Below are 19,808 nucleotides of genomic sequence, written 5' to 3'. Positions count from 1 at the left end.
ACAAACTGTATGTGTTTGCAATGTATAACACTCACCGATGTGTGCAGCAAATACTGAACACTCGACCGAAGCCCCAAGGAAATCTTATGGGTTCTCCTCGAAGGAGCCTTCTGGTACGGCACGCGCGCAATGGTGGTGCTTTTGCGTCACGTACACTCAAGCCATGCTGTGCACACAGCACTCTTGCAGCACACAAATGCAGCACTAGCGTGAACGTTGAAATGCTCTTGCAGCACTAGCGTGAACGTTGAGATTCCTGTGAAAAGTAAGGCGCATTATATGTTCAAACACTCCATGGTCCTCGTCGCAGCGCGTTGGTTGAGAGATGGTTGACCACCACTGGGTGACGTAAGCAGAACATCATTTCGAGGGCCATGGCATTGCGCTCGCTGCAGCCTCCCAGTTTTGGTTTCATGCACTCTGATAACTGAAATGTGGGATAATCGCATTTTTCCAGATCCAAAATTTGATTGATATGGCTTGTACAGAGAATTTGCTTCAATTCCCCTATGATGATAAGCTCGCTGAAACAAAGTTTAAAAGTTATTTTTTCAAATAGCAACTAATTACCATGTATCACCCATCATGTTGTGACCCATCATGTCATGATCATGATTTTTAAATATTAGTCATCGTTTGAACATCCTGTATATATGTATATATATTGACCGAGAATACGGCCCCTGAACTCGCCAATATTTATTGACCGTATTCTTGGTCCATATATACCGTATACAGGGTGTTTCTTGGAAGACTTTAAATGATAGAGAATTTTAGAATAGGGCGCCAAAAGTTTGGGGCCGCAAAGAGCTTTGCGGGTGTGCAGAAGTTGTGTTTTAGAATAGGGCTAGGGCTTTGCGTTTGCAGATAGTGTCTTGCGCTTGCAGCGCCGCTACGACGTCAAAGAAAAGGTATTATAAATAATTGAATAAAATATACCATTTTGTGATAAGGGTAATTTTGAAATTCGTGTTTCTGTATTTAATTACAATGTGGAGGTTATTCTCTTAGCAGCAAAGCAATTAGTTGCACTTCGTTTTGAGTAACCAACTTTACGTGCCTTCACTAGCCAAGTTAAGCCATGTTAGGACTGCGAGCCATGAAATCGACAATCAAATTGGGAATCAGCGGCGTCTAGTGAATCAATGTTCATAACACACGCTAGTTGAGAAAAAAACAATAACCGCAGTCATTTCTCCTAGCTTGCGAACTTTACACGTTACCACGAATTGCGCCCAGTTTGGTGCTAGGTTGGAGCCGTCGCTTCGACGGGCACTGCCACGTTTGTTGATGCAAGGCTTTTGGGGCAGCTTTTGGGGCTCTCGCTAAAGGGTGAAATAGCGTGCCTGACGCAAAACTCAAATGCAGTTTGCGTCTCGTCACATGTGCAGTGGTTTCGACGCTACTTGTTTGGTGTCCCTCTTCTAAAACTCTCTAATACTTGAAGATTGCCCTGTGTATACCTACTCCATAGGTACACATAGGGACTCATGTATACCTACGGAGTGCACCGTGTCGCGTGTTACAGACAGACGGGCGAACAGATTTCCGAGGGAAGTATGGGGGCCATATGTATATCTGAGTATCTAACCGTTTTACCGCCAGCCTGGGTAATTATGTAGTACATATATAGGTTAGAGCATCAGGTGGCTGAGCTAAGAGAGCAGGGTCCAATATGAACCGTCGGATCAACTTGAGCCAGAGTATGTGGCACTGTGGACCCGTGCCGCTCTTCAACGAACCTCTTTCATGTTGGCATGTGTCGCTGTAGATATGGGACTGGGTATGTACCACCCTTCAATGACACTCATTGGTGCTGACTTGGAGCACCGAATATATGTGCCCATCACTTCGTGCTGACCTTCAGTGCATGAACCTCCTTGATGCTAAGTTGGGTCACGGGTAAGTGCAAGTAGGACATGTGTGCTGCTTTTCTATGAACGTCTGTGACGTCAACTTGAGTAACTATCAGCTATGTGCCACTGGGAATGTGCCGGTTTACAATGACAAAAAAAAAGGTCCCTTAAAGGGACACTAAAGCCAAATATTCAGTCAAGCTGAAGTGATAGCTTAGTGCTCGAAAATCTCTAAGGTGTCAATATTATCGCAACAGAGCCTTAATAATCGCGAAATTAGGTAAATGCGCGACATGATTAGAGACTCCCCCGGGACATTCAAGCACTTGCCCAGTGGCAAAAGCCCTCCTCAGTTAAATTCTGTCACTAGTAGTCAACCATTCATCGCAAAAAACATCCTCGTATTGCATTATAAGACGAAATAAAATGCTACTTGTCCAGTTCCATTTCATGTCTAGACAAAAGAACTCATTCAAATTACCCTTGCCAACAACGCGGGCGGTCGAACGGTTTCGTTTTCTCTCAACTGCGCGCCGCCCACGCTTTCACGTTTCAGTAGTTATCGCGTAGTGCTGCACTTGTTTTAATGGCTCGCGAAACTCGCACAAACTGCAAGTAGCAGAGTATTTAACTTCCATGTGATGTCACAAGATGCCCAAACAGTCTACACCACTTGGCCAAAAAGCAGCTGCAGCGGAGAATCTGCCGCTCCGACTTTATCTGTCTTGGCTTGGTACCGCCGTCTGTCAGACACCGTTTCACTCACCGACGGCAGCAACGGGCGGTGATGGCGTATGCAATGTCACCACTCCTACGGTGGGATGGCAGGAGATTTGAATTTCAAGAAAGGTATTTGGACCCTTCAGATGCAATTTTCTTGTAAACTAAGTCTTTTCTTGGCATAATACGAGTGTTGCGAGGTTTCTGGAATGGTATTTAAACAGTCCACGTCTACTTAGTATTAGCCTTTAGTGTCCCTTTAAGTTTATCCGATGTCAAATGGAATTGAACCCACGTCGCGAGGGTCCCACAAAGACGGCAACCTAAAGCAATAAAAGGCAGCGCCACAAATGTGCTGGGTATGTACCGCTTTCAATGAACGCCTTCCATGACAGCACTTTAGCGAGCTGCGCCTTGAATGCACTGCTGCTCTTCAACGAACCCCTCACCAACTTGGGTCACTATAGGAATATGTGCCACCAAGTGTGCGGCAAGTGAGGGAACAAAATGTCGGCGTTCGCAGGCACTGGCACCCCGCACTGAATTCTCATCTCGGAGGCCACTTGCGAACTCTGCGGCAATGCCTCTAGCTGGCACAACATGTCCAAAAATAAGCGCAAGAGAGTAGCAGTTACCGCATGCCGCATTTCTCAGCGTTCACACGCCCCCGGCGTGCCATGCGTTTCGGATGCCAAGCGCATAGAGTGCGCGAGAATGAAGAATCCCGCTGCAGTACATGCTTTCTATATGCATAACTCGTTTCGACAGTGGCAGTGTGCTGTGTAGCTATGTTGATTCGATGCGAAACGCATTACCCTCGACAGTCGTCGTGAGATGGGTTATTCTGCTGCAATGTCTTTTTCATTACTTTTTCGGCAGGAGCTGCCGACTTCGCTATGTATGTATGTATGTATGTATGTATGTATGTATGCGTGTGTGTGTGTGTTTATATGTGTACGTTGCGAACTTAAATTTTAGCTGATAGGCTGAGAAGCGATAGAACAGATACAATACTTTGAACAGAGATTTTCGAAAATATTGTTTACACTTTCCACACGATGAAAGTAACTGTGTTTCTTATATGTAACTTTCCTTTATTCCAGGCGAGCCAGTGTGAGCGTGTTTTTGTGTAGATTTCTGTTTGTTCATTGAAGTTTTCTCACGCCATGGCAATTGTGCTGTGTGCAGTGATGGCATGTACAGTGCTCACGGAATGAAACGCGACACGGAGCATTTAGTAGAACCCTGCATACGTGCAAAGTACGCGAGAGCACCATGTCATGTCGCAAGGAATTTGTCACCAAAGGTGACGAGGACTCCAATATAAGTATACGCGCCAAAATTACGTCGATGTGAGACGAACTACAGCCGGTGGAAACGAAAGTATGCGCACTACTTAGCCCTAAATTGATGCGTTTCATTCCGTGAGCACTGTACACGTGTTTCACGTAACTTGAACAAAGTATTTTAAAAAAGTGGTTAACTAACGACATATGGTTTACCGTCATGTGGTGCTCCTTAAGATATTTTTTTATGTGCACTTCATTAGTTTACTAATTATGCAATTTCTTAAATATTCATTTTAGGGCCATGTGTACTTAGTTACATTGTAGAGGGCATTTCAAAATGACCGACCCAATTTTTGTGGCAACGTACATGCTGCGTGGTGATTTTTTTCAGCGTTTAAGAAAGCCCGCGAAATGTGAACTTGAAGAAAAGAGCGCTAAGAAGACGCGGACTAAGTGACGCTTACCGAAAAAGAGATAGCTTTTCTAATGAGATAGGGAGGTCGTGATGTCACGATGGGCCATTCAAGGTTGTATCTATTTAAAGTCCTGTTTCTTCAAAAAAAAACATTTAGTTGGAGGTAGCGCCTTGTCCGTCGTACATGTCCTTCTTTTAGTCCACGTCTTCTTAGCGCTCTTTTCTTCAAGTATGCAAAACCAACTCACCCACACCAAGCTTCTGCTGCGAAATGTGAAATAAAAACACGTGAGTGCGCTCGCGCGCTATCGCATTGCAGCGCGCTCAACCGTGCATCGAGCCTATCGCTCATCAGGGCCGGCGGCGCTTCCTTTCCGTGTGGCTGCGTCAAAGACGCTGACGCACGGTGATGCCGATGCCTGAGCCGCTCACTTCGCCACGGTCCGCGCGCTCGGTTCTTTCGCACGAAGCGCCGTTGAGAGCGCTGCAATACGGTAGCGCATATAAGTGCAGTCACGTGGTTTTATCTCATATTTCGCGGACTTTTTTCAAACGGCGGAAAAAATCTCCACGCAGCTTATGTACGTTGCAACAAAAAATTGGATCGGTCATTTTCGAATGCCCTCTACAACGCCCGCACAATGCCCGCACACAGAAGCAGTCCGCTAGACCTTGAAAAAAATTCCGCAAGGTGAATTATTCCTGCATGCACTATCAATGAAATTGGGCAAAACTGGCACATCAGCAGAAGATGCAGGGATCGATAGGCACCGACTATGGGAGGGGGCGGGGGGGGGGGGGGGTTCTCTGGTGCCCGAGCCCCCTCCCACGTTTTCTGGGGGTGGGGGGCGCAGAGCCCACCCCCTCCCCTAAAGTGTCATTGCCAGAGTTCTGTTACCGACGTCAGTTGAGGTTTCCTTTGAGTTGCCTTTGCTTTTTCACTTAAAATTTTATTGTAGCTAAAAGCTTACAGTATCATTGTTGACGCAGACGTGCACGGCTATTAATTCATACTTTCACTTTATTTCTGCAAATCCTGACAATAGTAGGATAAGTGCATTAGAAGCACCAGCGGCGCGGCTACATCATCCATATTTTGTCACTTCAATTTATTTTTTTAATTTCCACTCTAAACACCATGCACAGACAAGATATTAAAATATATATATAGGATAAAGTTTATTATAATTTTTAAAGAGAAAGAGGTAGCCAACTAACCACTATTTCTAATGGTATGGATAGCCTATGCCCTGACAGCCACAAACATCCGATAGATGTGCCGGATTGATCCAAACATCCAGCAAAATATGGGGTGTCCTATGGACATCCTTTAAATGCACACAAATCTAAGGAACATACAATGGCATTAAAGTTTTGGAGCTCTGTTGAACATCCATTTAGTTCATTCATCAGACGTACAGCAGACAAAATGTTGGATGTCCATAGAACGTCTCCAAAAACAGTACTTCAGACGTACGTACATTGCACCTCCATAAAGTTTATAGTTTAAGTGTGCATTGTAGGCCCTCCAAAACTTTCGCATTGTATACGCCCTTCTATGATTTGGCATGGACGATGCTACGCAGTTGGTGCAACTATATCGTGCTGTATCATCAGTTCACATGTACTAATGGCTGTCCCGGACATCCCATTCTTTTGCTGGACATCAATCGATCGGTTCTACTGATATGTTGCTTTATGTACGTTCTCCTCGCTTCGAATTGCGTTGCGCGCTTTTTTAACCCTGGAAAAAAGCCTGCAGACTTCAGCGACCTCTTCGGCAGAGTCTTGTATCAACGGCGTGTGAGGTGCACGCGAATTATACGTGTCTCAGTACTGCTTCTCTTTCTAGTAAGCAATGCTAACGACTCATGAAAAAAAACTGTTCTAATAATTTACAATATTTATGAAGAATGGAAACATCGCCATTTGCGTGCAGAGGTCACAAATTTATGTAATTCACTCAGTAACCGAAATGAAGGCAAGCCGGATTCACTCGTAATCAAAATCAATAGCAGTCATGCGCAGCAGGACCCACAGCAAAAAAAATACCAACCCTTCCCCTACTGGAGAATGGGGGTAAGCGAAGCTTGTCCTGCGTGCACCCAATTAACCTTCGTCACGGTTAAGTAACCCAAAGGTAACGGTGCTGGGTTGCTTCACGGGCGAGCCCTCGCCGCTTCTCGTCGAACGCTGCCCATTCCTCGGGGAACGCACAACGCGTGGCCGTCCCATCCGTTTTCCGAGAATGAACTGAACGGGAACGAAGCCGGCGCGTGCGCGCGATACCCTTTCCTGCCTTTCGCCTCCCCAGCGGAAGCGAAACGGCTCTGATTGTTCGCGCGCGTGGCGTGAGCGCGCGCCTATGCAGCTGGAATCCTTGCTAATGGCTCGCGCTCCGGCGCCGGCGCAGCTCTCAACTCGTCAAACCGCCCTTTCCCGCAGCTGCTCTGCTCTGGGAGCAACTAGTGTATTTTTTTTTTTCGTGACCACGACAGCGCCACTTGTGAGCCAATACAAGCTTAGCTTGAAAAAGAGAGGCTGAAGTTTTGCCGGGAAGGTGAAGCAGTGTTAGTGATGGCGAAGCATATAAGGCAATTAATTACACGAAGGAAGATTCCTACATTGAGAGACGCCAGATTCTTGGTGGTGTGAGAGGGCACGGGCTATGAAAATGAACTGTCTCCTACCGGGCACCTGGCAGTGAGGCGAGCAACCTATATCAAGCCTCCCAGAATTTGCCCAACACATACCGGGACACTCTAGACCTTTACAGACTAGGGCGCTTGCAATATCACCCTCCTCCCAAATCCTTCTCCAGGAATGAAGCCGCATCCCTGAGACGGCTTCAAACCAACTCGTATCCGAACCTCCTCCTCCTCAACAAGCTCTCCCCAACCTTATATCCCACCACCTGCCCAGGCTGCGGTGCACCACCGACGAAGTTCCACGTCACGATTGAGTGCCAAAAACTACCTAAGGATATCCCTCTTCTACAATCCCTCCAACCAACATATGCGCAGTGGGAGGCGATCCTCCGTCGCTCCGAGCCTCAGGTCTGGCTGGCCCTGATACGATGAGCACAAGCGGAAGCGACAGCCACTGGGGCCCTGGACTGAGGGCCCCAACCACATAATTCCTTTCACTTTATAATGAAGTTTCTTCTCTCTCTCTCTCTCCTACCATGAGGGCTTGCAAATGCTCATAAGGCCGCCACTTGAGTGAACAATTCTTCGAGGTCACATGGTTTCTTCAAGTGCAACTGTTATTAAAGGTAATATATTGCCACGTGCGTTTATTTCTGCTTTACTGTTCACGCGTGTTATCAATTTTTTGTCTACGCGCAGCAACGCGCGCGGCGTCGCTGGACGCGTCTCGATCATTAACGCGTATCGAATATTTCGCGACACAAGGCATAAAGGTATATATACCTATTTCAGTATTACCTGTTCTATCAAAAACTTTTGAATGCGTTATTAATTCAAGGATGGCCAATGTTCTCCATAAATACAATGTCATTGCTGATTCACAGTATGGGTTTATAAAAAATAGGTCCACGGAACAAGCGCTATTAGTTAAAGACAAAATAATAGATAACATTGAAGGTAAAAAATATACACTTGGTCTATTTTTAGATTTTCGCAAGGCCTTTGATACTCTCCTTAAGAAGCTTTGTGGCTACAGGGTTCGCGGTATTGCGCTGAACCTGTTGAAAAGTTACCTGAGTAATAGGTCCCAATACGTACGAACAAATAACATCTCCTCTGATACACAGACAATAATGCATGGTGTCCCGCAGGGATCAATACTAGGGCCTTTATTATTCATTACATATATCAATGACCTAGCCGATATATATAATTCTCCAGATCTGGTAATGTGCGCTGACGACACAAATCTTTTCTTTTCCTCCCGCTCATTACTCACCCTTCAATGTATGGTTAACACTTATTTACTGAACCTTCGTGATTGGTTACATGTAAATAAGCTTAGTTTAAATATAAATAAAACAAAATATATTCTTTTCAAGCTGATCAACACCGTGGAACGTTATTCTATACAGATTTATTATGATAATATACAAATCAGTCAGGTTTCTTCTCAAAAATTCCTCGGTGTATGGTTTAATGAAAATCTCTCTTGGTCTGTTCATGTCTCAAAACTTGCTTTGAACTAAGCAAAATTGTTGGTCTGCTCTTTAGGATTTCTAAACTCTTACCTGTTTGGTTAAAGGTGTCCATGTATAACGCACTGTTTTTCTCAAAACTGTCATATTGTAATCTTGTATGGGGTACGACTACTTCTTCAAATTACCATAAACTACTACTGCTACAAAAAAGAGCCTTGCGTGCTATTGAGGGCTATTGCAGCGCACCACATAAATTATGTACACAACCCTTGTTTGCTGAACATAGCATACTACAAGCTGAACAAGTGTATTATCTACGGCTGTTACAATACATTCATAGAAACAGTTTGTACTCTATTGCTGACAGTACTATAAATTACAACCTTCGTGAGGTAAAACTACGTGTACAGCGAACACGCACAAATTATGGTAAACAAAAGCTAAATTTTCAAGTACCCAACGCCCTCAACAAATTTCCCTTTAGAGATTATTTCTTTTTATCTAAAAATGTGTTCAAGAAAAACACGAAACGACGTTTGATTGAAGGTGAAATTCAAATGTAAGAAAATGCATCTACCGTCTCTTTATACATATGTTTCTTTCTATTTTTGTTGCGGACAAGCAACAATAGTTTGCTGCAATTCCATGTTTTCATGTCTTAATTCACCAGCCATGTACGCATTGTATTTGTACGTGTATAACTTTGTGTGCTTGCATATTACCTTGCACATGTTTGTATTTTTGTCGAATTAAGTTTCACTGTTCGCATTGTAGCGTTGTTTTGACATATTTGTCGCGCCTTCTATTTATATATATATATATATATATATATATATATATATATATATATATATATATATATATATTTTGCATTTATATTGTTACTGCCAACTGTATGGGTGCCGGGGCCTCGTCAGGCCTTACCGCCTTTTGTCCCGGTCCCCTCTTTTCCTTGAAAAGAAGAATAAACTTCACTTCACTTCACTACGGGACTACTGCTTGCGCTGGCTCAGTCCAACGAACGCCGTACGTGCGCTAGCTGTTTTCGCTGCGACCGAGTTGTTCGTTCGCTTGCTGTCAGTAACAAGTTGGCCCAACAAACTCTCTCTCTCCAAGTTTGTTGCAGACGTAGTGTCGTTTTTCGGCTGCCTGCATGCTAGCCAGATCGCCATCACCTACGTAACGTACTTGGGGTTCCAATCGAAAGCTGGTCAGGTCCTAGCCCTCCCTCATAGCTTCCCCCCCCCCAAAAAAAATGAGGAGGACGCTTAAGCTTCGCCTTTAAAAGTGGAACGCGATAGCATTCAAAGACCCTTCACTGCTTTTCATGCTTCCCAGCTACTGCAGCATATGTAACCGTAACGTTTACCAGGAAACGCTGGCGGTGAACACTATATATATATATATATATATATATACATGCGCGAAGGCAAGCTTTCTAGTAGAAACGCGGCCTCTTGCGTAGGTCGATCTCCTGTTATTGTTTCACACTTAACACTCGGATTCCAAGGCCGCTGTCAGGGCCTTTCAGATGGGAATGGTGGCTCCCCAGGCCCTACGTATCATCCAAAGTGCCAAAGACATCAAACATCACTCTTTGGCGGTTCCCTGCGGACCTTGGAACCATTGAGGGTGCCTCGATCAACCCCAACGAGGAGGCGCACTCAGCTGAACGAGGTTTGACTGACCGTGCGCTGGGCAACGCGTCCTCTCCTGGGCAACCCGAGCCTCTTTGCTCGTACAACGAAATCTGCAAATACAATTATCTGTCAAGAAGACTCCTACCTTTGCCGCACTCCTCGCTGTGCAGGGCCCAGGCAGTCACTCTCAGACTTCTGCAAACAAGCACTTACCCGAGCCCCGCGGCGCTGCACACTATGTACCCCGAACGGTTCCCAAGCCCGGACTGCCCACTGTGTGGTGATTATACGGACTTCGAACACGTCCTGTGGGGCTGCGCCTCTGCCAGTCCCCCTTTCACCCAAGAGGAAATGATGAAGCTAATTAGGGCCCAGGATCAGACCTCTCAAATCCTGGCAGTCCAGAGGGCTCGCGAGAGGGCCGTCAGGTTTCACCTGATGGTCCCCGAGTGGGCCTAGCCAGGTGACGTGGAGTTTGCTTACGTCTATAGTGGACCAAATAAAGTTGTTTCACTCACTCACTCACTCATTCACTCACTCCGAGAAATGGTTGGGTATGCGTGGTTCATATTTGGTTACATAATTATTTCGCCCTGATTTTCTGGTTTCCTGCGAGTACACTGAGCCCTTAACACTATTGCATTAAAGGGCCCCTCACCAAGTCTGGCCATTTTGAGCTGACAAGCTCAGAGCACACACTGCGCGCTAACGATCGTGTTTGTAAAGTATTACATCACTACACGCTGGGGAAAGGTCTGAAATTTTAATCCTAATTTAATCCGAACGCTGTTCTCACTTCCCCTCGCGGCGAGCGCGTTCCAAGCCAGACGGTGACGTAGACGTGTCCCTGCGCCTACGTACTCGTGTTCGCAGTGTGACGTCGATCTTGGAGGCACGTGTCTTCGATAATTATTCGAGGCAACATCTGGTATTTGTGTGATCTATTGCTTGAATTGACGAATTGAAGTTTAGAGAAATAATAAAACACACAGGCGAAATGTCTGCGTGCTTTTTGTTTTACTTCGCACCGAAGCAAGAAAGTACTTCTGCTTCGTCTGCTCGTTCCCACGGTAGTGCAGTCACGTGCGCAGGTACCGAAACGATGCCATTTTCTGCCGTGTTCGAGCGTCTGATCATGCTCTGCGATCCGCTTGTTTGTAGCACTAAATTATACCGCTAGTTGTGTCCTCGTGCCCAGCGCGCAAAATTGTGCGCTGCGCGAAACGAGACAATCACAACACCTAGCGCGCGACACCGTCAGCGGAAGTGCGCAGCGCCACAAAAATGAGAAAATAATAATAATAACAGTAAAATTTTGAAAAATAAGCAAAGAAAAAAAAATTGAAGGCGGGGCCCATGACGTGGGCGTCACGCGATCTTCGAGGTTCGGTATGGGAGAACGCAGGGAAGGAATTTCGCTTGCGGAGGATAGACAGAGCAAGTGTGAAAGTATCTCATAGTATCTCGCTTGGCAGTGGAGCTCGCCTGCTGAAATTATTGGTCGCGGCACTGAAATATTTCTATCTCAGCTATTAATGAGCCGATTTGAAAATGTTTGCGCCAGAACGTTCCCTAGATCGAGTACACGTAACTTCCAGCGTGTAACCAAAATATGCTATGGGGCCTGGTGGCCGCACGCGGCCTGTTGAGGGGCTCTTTAAACATTACCGCCCAACCGTACAGATGGCTGACCAGCAAAGCTGAAACGTGCAAGCCCGGTGTTTATCACTGGGGCCGCATGACAGTGACTGTGTGCTTGCAGCCTGCCGTTGTCGCTTGCGTTAGATGCTTCGAATTTGCTCAGCGGCGTGGTGAGCATTACACCCGCCTGCCATTGACGCTTGCGATTCTTCAAAATTAAATTGCTTCAAAATTATTGGATGATGATAGCGATATAAAGAAAGGAAGAACACGAGACGTTCATTTGAGGAATCGCCAGTCGTTTCAGTGCTGCGAGAGAGAAAATCTGGGGGCGTTTGCGCTTTAAATTTCACGCGCGCAAGACAGGGCTCGATCGCAGGGAGAGGCTTTCGTCTTGCAGTGGGCATAAAATAGATTAATGGTGGTGATGATGATGATGATGAAAATTAAATGTGGCCGTCAGCTCATACCCCCGTAAACGCGGCCTCCCCATTACGACGACAGAAGTGAAATTCGACGCTAGAATAATGAGCGAACGGAGCCAGCTGAGGACGAATACGACGACGACGACATGGAGTTTCCTTCCTCCGTGACGACGACGCTCAAGCCATTGCTCATGATCTTAGTTTTCTGCACACAGGCGCGAACAGACGCATTTTCGTTTCGTCTAGCCATATAAAGCTTCGCCTTAAAGAGGAAGCTTTAGCTCGGGTGCTCGTATCTGAATACATGTAAAAGGAGAATTCGTTTTTCCTAGCAACCACTAAGAATAAGAAGAAGAGCAACCACTAAAAAGAAGAACTTAATATCTAGCGACTATTGGTGTCGAATTTTCGATTTAGGCCGTCAATTCTTTATTAAAAATTGGCAAAAACCGAAATTTTCATAAAACGAAACTATCAAGTTTAAAACCCCGTAACTCAGAAATGAAAAGTGATATCACAATTGTGTGAGTTAATTACATCTAATAGTATATCTAAAGCTGACAAAATTGATACGTTACACATGAATCTTAAAAAAATTAGTAATATGGAAATACAGCTTTTGCAGAACCCTTAATATTGTAAACCACGAAACAAATGCACATGAGATGTAAAATGACATATCGAATTTATCCGCTTTGAATGATCTAATGGATACCCTTTATAGAACTGCAATATCTGTTCTTCATGCAGAGCTATGAATTTGTAAACTTCGTGCTTCTATTTTTTTTTTTTTCGAACTGTCGAGTATTTGAAAATCTTTTTAACAAGATTCAGGCCATAAATAGAAATTCCGCTTCCAACAGTCACTAGAATTTAACTGTCTCTTTCAAATGCAACAAATTTCATTAAAATCAGTCCAGGGATTATCTCAGAAAAACGTTTTTGCGCTTTACATGTATTTGAATAGGCCGCGTCGGAGTTTGGCCCGAGATATGCAGGAACCGTCGAGAAACGTAGAAGTGGGTGAGGCAGCGCTCATCAACAGGAACGCTTGCGGGGCCAGAGCGGAGTGCCCGTATTGGCCGGTATGTATGTCTCGGTCTCGAAGTAATCGACAGCGTTGCTGATTATTGCTAATTGAACACTAAAGTCAATAAGGCGGCTTCAGACTACGATTACGCAGTCAAAACGCGCGCTAATGGGAGGGAACGCATCGAATGCCGTTTCCGGATCCGGTTGCGCGCGGCCGCGTCTGCTACATAGCTGCAACCGCTGCAACAGCATGCCAAAGCGCTGTTTCTTCACGAAGTTCGCGATCTTTAGTGCGTGTACCTTGAAGCGCGAGCGTGAAATTGCAGCGAAAATGCAAGGGGAGGCTCTTTTCGTGCCTGTCATTGCGATCTAGAAGTTGTTACCAAAAGTTGTGGCGGATACTCGGCGTTGCACCGTAGAAGTGTGCAGCCTCCTCGGCTTTGTTCACGGGTCTGAGCTGCACCTTTTTACTCTAGAAGAGAGGGCCCGAGCGTGCGCGGTTGTCCTGGCGGCGAGCGAAGTGGATGGACACCTCCATCGAGCATGCTGCACTTTGAAGCTTGCGGTTCCAGTGCACGCAGGAGGACGGCTCTGAGGTGCATGTGACCGGTCAATGGGCGCTCAAACTGGGCGGCGTGCCCGGTTCTACGGTGACAGCGGAAATAGCTGTCATATAGTCTCCTCGCAGTGATATGAGCACTCGTGACGGTGCGTCTGTCACAGCGCCCGCGGAGACGCTTCAGGTGAGTGGCCCGTCACAAAACTCGGAAGCGTCCGCCGCTAAACTTTCCACACTACCTGCGAGGTCTCGGAGCGTACTAACGTTTGTGCCCGGTAAAGCGTTTGTCAGCTGGAGGTCGCAATGGCTGTGCAGACTTTATTCGCCGTGCAGCCACAGTTGTGTCTCTCTGCAACCTTGATCAAGAAGCAGAAGAAATTCCGCTTTTCAGCCTTTGCAACGACGTCGTATATTCTTCTTTATTTATTATTGCGAATACCATTCTGTGCCTTCTTGAGCCGTATTGAGCTTGTGTATTTATATATAGATGGCTAACTAGGTATGTAGATAGCTATCTAGCTAGCCAGCCTCTTACGCCGACCCAGTGGCCCAAGTTGTCTATTGAACCACTTGGTATGTGCTCCTGGTCGTGACCCATAGTGGTCAATCCATCATTGCCATTCCATCTTAATGATATATTACTCTCGTCATGCCGTCTTCGCGCCTTCTATCCTGACCCAGTGGCCCAAGTTGTCTAATACCTTGGGCTGCTAGGTGTGGGCTCGTAGTCGTGTTGCATTTTCGGCCTTTGAATCACTGTCATTCCAGCCTTGTCATCTGACACTCGTCATACCGTCGTCCTCATTCCATTGTCATCATACAGTCATGCATTCGCTGTCGCACTGCCACAGTGATGCCGTCATGGCCGTTATTGTTGTCATTCCAGCTTTGTGATCTGACTCACATCATGCTGCCGTCGTCACTCCTACTCCAACCCAGTGGCCCAAATTGTCTAATAGCTTGGGCCGCTAGGCTTGTGTTTGTGGTCGTGATGCTGTCGTGGTCGTTGCGTCATCATCATTCTAGTTTTGTCATCTGACTCTCGTCAAGCCATTGTCATCACGCCATCATCGTCGCACAGTCATCGTCCCACCGTCATTTTGTTTTTGTCATCACTTTGGTAATGTCATCCCATTGTCGTCATGCCATTGTCATCATACCACCTTCCTCATTCCAGCAATGTCAATCCTTCTGTCATTGTTTTGTAATCATGCTGTCGTCATGCAATCGTAATTATGCCGCCCTTGTCATGCTGTCATTGTCAGGCTGGTGCTATCATGCCTCCATTGTCAGAATGTCATCGTAATACCGTCAGGATGGTGGCATCATCATCATCACTCCAGCTTTGTCATCTGACTCTCGTTATGCCGCCATCATCACACCATCATTGTCATTCCATTGTCCTCAAGCTGTTGTCATTGCCATCATTGCCGTAAAGTCGTCATGCATTCTTTGTCATACCGTCCTGAGGCTGCAGTCATCATCTTTTCATCATCACTGCAACTTCGACATCTTAGTCTCGTCATGCTGTCGTCCTCATACCATTGTCATCATGCCATTGTTGCCACATTGTTGTTGCACCATTCTCATCACTTCAGTATTGCCATCCCATTGTCATGCCGTCGTTGTCATACCACCTTCGTCGCTCCATCAACATCATTCTTTGTTCCTCATTCTATCGCAGTCACGCTGCAATCATTTAGTCATGTTTATGCTGCCATTGTCATGCTATCATCATCATTACGTCATCGTCACTCAGACGCTATCATGTATTCATTGTCATACCGTCATTGTCATGCCATCTTAGTCTTGACATCTGTCATCTCATTGACCTCATGTCATTGTCGTCATGTTGTCGTTGTTATACCATTGTGAAAATTTCAATGATGACATCTCGTTGTTGTCATGCCATCATAGGTATAGGCATTTATCATTAGATTGACATAATTCTTTCTTCATCATTCAATCGTCACTGTGTCGTCGTCACTCCTCGATGCTCTGTGCCACCTGGGCAAGTGAGTGCCTCAGCAAAGTGGGATGATGTCAGAGTATGGGGTATATAACCAAAGCAATGAAATACTTATCATTACCACTGCATGTGTTAAATGATGTAAAGTAAAAGCAGAAGAAGAATTCTATACTGACCTGCACAGTACCCAGAGCAGCCGTGCTACCTACATTCGAAGTAGTGATGAACAGGATACAGAGGCTCCTTCTGTAAGTAGCGATGAAGCAAGACATGACCCGAGAAAAAGCGGCAGCAGAAGATGGGCTAACAGTTGATTTAATCAGTGATGGAGGAGATATCATGCTTGAAAAGCTTGCAGCCCATTATATGCAATGCCTCACAACTTCAAGTGTACCAGAGAGCTGTAAGAATACTGCAGTTGGGGTGTAGCGTACAGGGTCTCTGCCATGGCTATGGTAGGTAGATAGTTCGAAACCCACTGCTGGCACCTACCGGTAATAAAAAACTTGGAGGACGCTTAAGCTTCGCCTTTAAGGGGCCCGTCACCAGGTCTGGCCATTTAGAGCTGACAAGCGCAGCGCATACAATCATGTCTGCTAAATATTACTTCTCCACGTGCCGCGGGAAGATCTGAAATTTCATACCAAATGCCCTTTGCCCTTCTTCTCACGGTCGCCATTCTCCAAGTCGCGGGGTGACGTACACATGCTAGTGCGCTTACGTACACGTGTTTGTGCTGTGAAGTCGCTCGTAGTGACACATCATCTCGAGAATTATTCAAAGCAACATCTGTTATTTGCGTAACCTGTTGCTTGAATAGACAAATTGAAATTTAGAGAAATAATAAAACACCCAAACCAAACGTCTGCATGTTTTTGTTTTACTTTGCACCGCAGCAAGAGAGATGTACTTCTGTTTCGGCTGCTTGTTCCCAAGTTGTGCATTCGCGTACGCAGAGTCCGAAACTATGTCATTTTCTACCGTGTTCCAGCGCTGGATCATGCTCTGTGATCTGCTTGTGTCTCCTTCAGTGTTCGTGTAGCACTGACTTATACAGCTAGTCAGGTGTCCTCATGCATAGCGTGCAAAATCATGCGCTGCCTGAAATGAGACAATCACAAAAGCGGCGCACTTCTGTCAGTGGAAGTGCGTCGCTGAAGGAAGTGAGTAGAAAAAAATGAAGGCAGGGCCCATGATGTATGCGACAAGCGTTTCTCGAGCTCAGGTGTGGGAGAACGCTGGGCAGGAATTTCGTTTGCGGATGCTAGATGGGGCAAGTGGAGAGAAGTCACTCTTGGCAGTGGCACTCGCTTCCTGAAATCATGGGTTCATGGTACTGAAATATTTCTATCTCGGCTATTAATGAAGCAATATGAAAAATTCTTGCGGGAGAACACTCCCTAGAGGACATTTAACAACTTCTAGCATATAACCGAACATTGCTATGTAGCTTGGCGAGGGGCCCTTTAAGAGTGGAACACTATAGCACTCGAAGATCCCTGACTGCTACACATGATTCCCGGCAACTGCAGCTTATGTAACCGTAATGTTTACCGGGAAATGCTGTTGGCAAATGCTATGCACAAAGGCGAGCTTTGTGGTAGAAATGTGGCCTCTTGCATGGGCCATGATGCGGCGGACGCAAGTGCCATATGGAGGTGTTACAAGAAACTGGGCATGCTGCTTCATGGCCTTTGAGATTTGCGGGTGCAAATCTTGGAGGCCATGGCCACTCTATGAATGGTAGAAACGCTGGAAATGGGGTTTGTGTTTTAAGTTTCTGCGTAACATAGTTATGTTTTTTCATATATTCAAATTACCATCGAATGCTATCATGTCTGTAGGTTGTATGTAAATCGTACTTTATGATTTATATGACGTATTTTACCTTGGGAAATTCAATTAGTTCAGTAACTCCCTTGCGCTACATGGAGGGCCTGCATGGTTGGGTATGCATAGTTCAAAATTTTTGCTGAAACGATGGTCGATGTGGGAGACCAATGCCCAATTTTCTGTGTTACTGGGCCCTGAATGCTATCGTGTTAATACCTAGGTACTAGTGTTTGGAGTGTATTGCCTGGGGAGTGCACCTGACTGCATAATGCCCTACGAGGCACCCAGTTTCTAACTGCAACCTTGAAGGGGGGATAAGTTTACTGGCTGTAATGCAGACATGGCTGCCAGAGCTGGAAGAATGCCAACCTTATGCTGATCAGTAAGAAGGGAGACATGAAAAGCTGGAGAATTGGCCCATTAGCTTACTCTCAGTATTGTATAAATATACATCAGGATAATTTCCAATGAAATCAGGGCAACACTTTACTTCAATCAACCAAGAGAACAGGCTGGCTTTAGGAAGGGATATTCTACAATGGATCACATCCATGTCATCAAGTGGGTAATTGAGAAATCTGCAGTGTACAATTGACCTCTCTCTGTGTCTTTCATAGATTATGAAAAGGCATTTTATTCAGTTGAGGTACCAGCAGTCATAAAGGCCTTTCGTAATCAAGGACTACAGAAAGCTGACATGAAATATCGTGGGAAGTATCTACAAAGATTCCACAACTACCTTGGTTCTCCACACGAAAAGTAGAAAGTTACCTATTAAGAAAGGGGTCAGGGAAGCAGACGCAATCTCTACAATGCTATTCACTGCATGCTTAGAAAAAGTATTCAAGCTATTTGACTGGGGAGGCTTAGGAGTGTTCATCAGCAGTAAATATGTTGGCAACCTTTGGTTTGCAGATGACATTGTCCTGTTCAGTGGCACTGGGACCAGATTACAACGAATGATTGAGGACCTTAATGGAAAAAATGTAAGAGTTTGGCTGAAGGTTAATATGCACAAGACAATGTTCAGTAGCCTAGCAAGGGGATAAGAATTCAGGATCACCAGTCAGCCTCTAGAGTGTGTGCAGGAGTACGCTTATCTAGGTCAATTACTCACAGGTGACCCTGATCATGAGAAGGAAATCTACAGAAGAATAAAAACGGGTTGGGGTACATATGGCAGGCATTACCAAATCCTGACTGGAAGCTTACTGCTGTCGTTGAAAAGAAGAGGGTACAATCATTGCATTCTATTGGTGCTAACATATGGGGCAGAAACTTGGTCAACAAGGAAGCTTGAGAACAAGTTAAGGACCGAAGGACCTTGCAAAGAGTGATGGAGCAAAAGATGTTGAGCGTAATGTTAAGAGAGAGGAAGAGAGTAGTAGTGTGGATGAGAGAGCAAACAGGGATAGCTGTTTCTAGTTGACATTAGGAGAAAAAAATGGAGCTGGGCAGGCCATGTAATCCGTAGGGTATATAACTGGTGGACCATAATAGTTATAGAGTGGGTGCCAAGGGAAGGGAAGCACAGTCGAGGATGGCATAAAACTAGGTGGGATGATGAAAAAATTCGCAGGCGCAAGTTGGAATCAGCTAGTGCAAGACAAGGTAATTGTAGATCAGAGGGAGAGGCCTTTGTCCTAAAAATAGGCTGATGGTGATGATGATGGTGTTAAATTAATGTAACTTCAGGAATATGATCTGTTGCTACATTTCTCGATTGCTATTCTCATTGCCATCGACAGTCATTGTGAGATGAGTCCTGGCGTAATTTTTGTATTTGTTTAACGTCGAAACCGCTAGTGGCCAAGATAGCTGTTTCACTATTACAGAAAAGAAACAAAACCAGAAATTGCTCAAAGAAACAAGGATTGATACAGAATCACCATTGAAAAACAACCATACAGGAGCACACTGATGAATCAGTGTTAATAAGTGACGTGGACATAGTAGTAAAGTCGAAATGAGACACTGAAAAAAAGAAGACAGGAGAACGAGAACAATTAAAAGGCAACAACCTTACCTGCATCCCCTCACGTCAATTCATGCATTTAATTCTAGACATTAATGCATTCACAGTGCCCACATTTACTACCTCACCAGGCAGCTGATTCCGTTCAGCAACTGTTCGCAGAAAAAACTGTATTTAAACAAAACCTTTTGCAAAAATATGCAGGTTCCATGCATTATGGAAATCAATGTAACTGAAGCTTTCTGTGCTGTTTACGTTTGTTGACGGTATTTGGCGGTGATGTTGATGGCATACAACAGTCGTGATGTCATGTTAAATATTACCT

General features: G+C 45.3%; 1 protein-coding gene across 1 annotated transcript in view; it reads left to right on the top strand.

Annotated features, from left to right (window-relative positions):
- Positions 1-13,380: 13,380 nt before the first annotated feature.
- LOC126529669 (piggyBac transposable element-derived protein 4-like) overlaps positions 13,381-19,808 on the top strand; it is a 59,339-nt gene continuing 52,911 nt past the window's right edge. The window contains exon 1 of the mRNA XM_050177182.2: positions 13,381-13,890. Coding sequence (XP_050033139.1) covers positions 13,840-13,890 — 51 coding nt within the window. The 5' untranslated portion in view covers positions 13,381-13,839. The remainder of the gene's footprint in view (positions 13,891-19,808) is intronic.

Source organism: Dermacentor andersoni, chromosome 9, assembly GCF_023375885.2.
Source record: "Dermacentor andersoni chromosome 9, qqDerAnde1_hic_scaffold, whole genome shotgun sequence".
NCBI classification, from domain to species: domain Eukaryota; kingdom Metazoa; phylum Arthropoda; class Arachnida; order Ixodida; family Ixodidae; genus Dermacentor; species Dermacentor andersoni.
The sequence above is the reverse complement of the archived record's forward strand: the minus strand, read 5'-3'. Positions and strand labels throughout refer to the sequence as shown.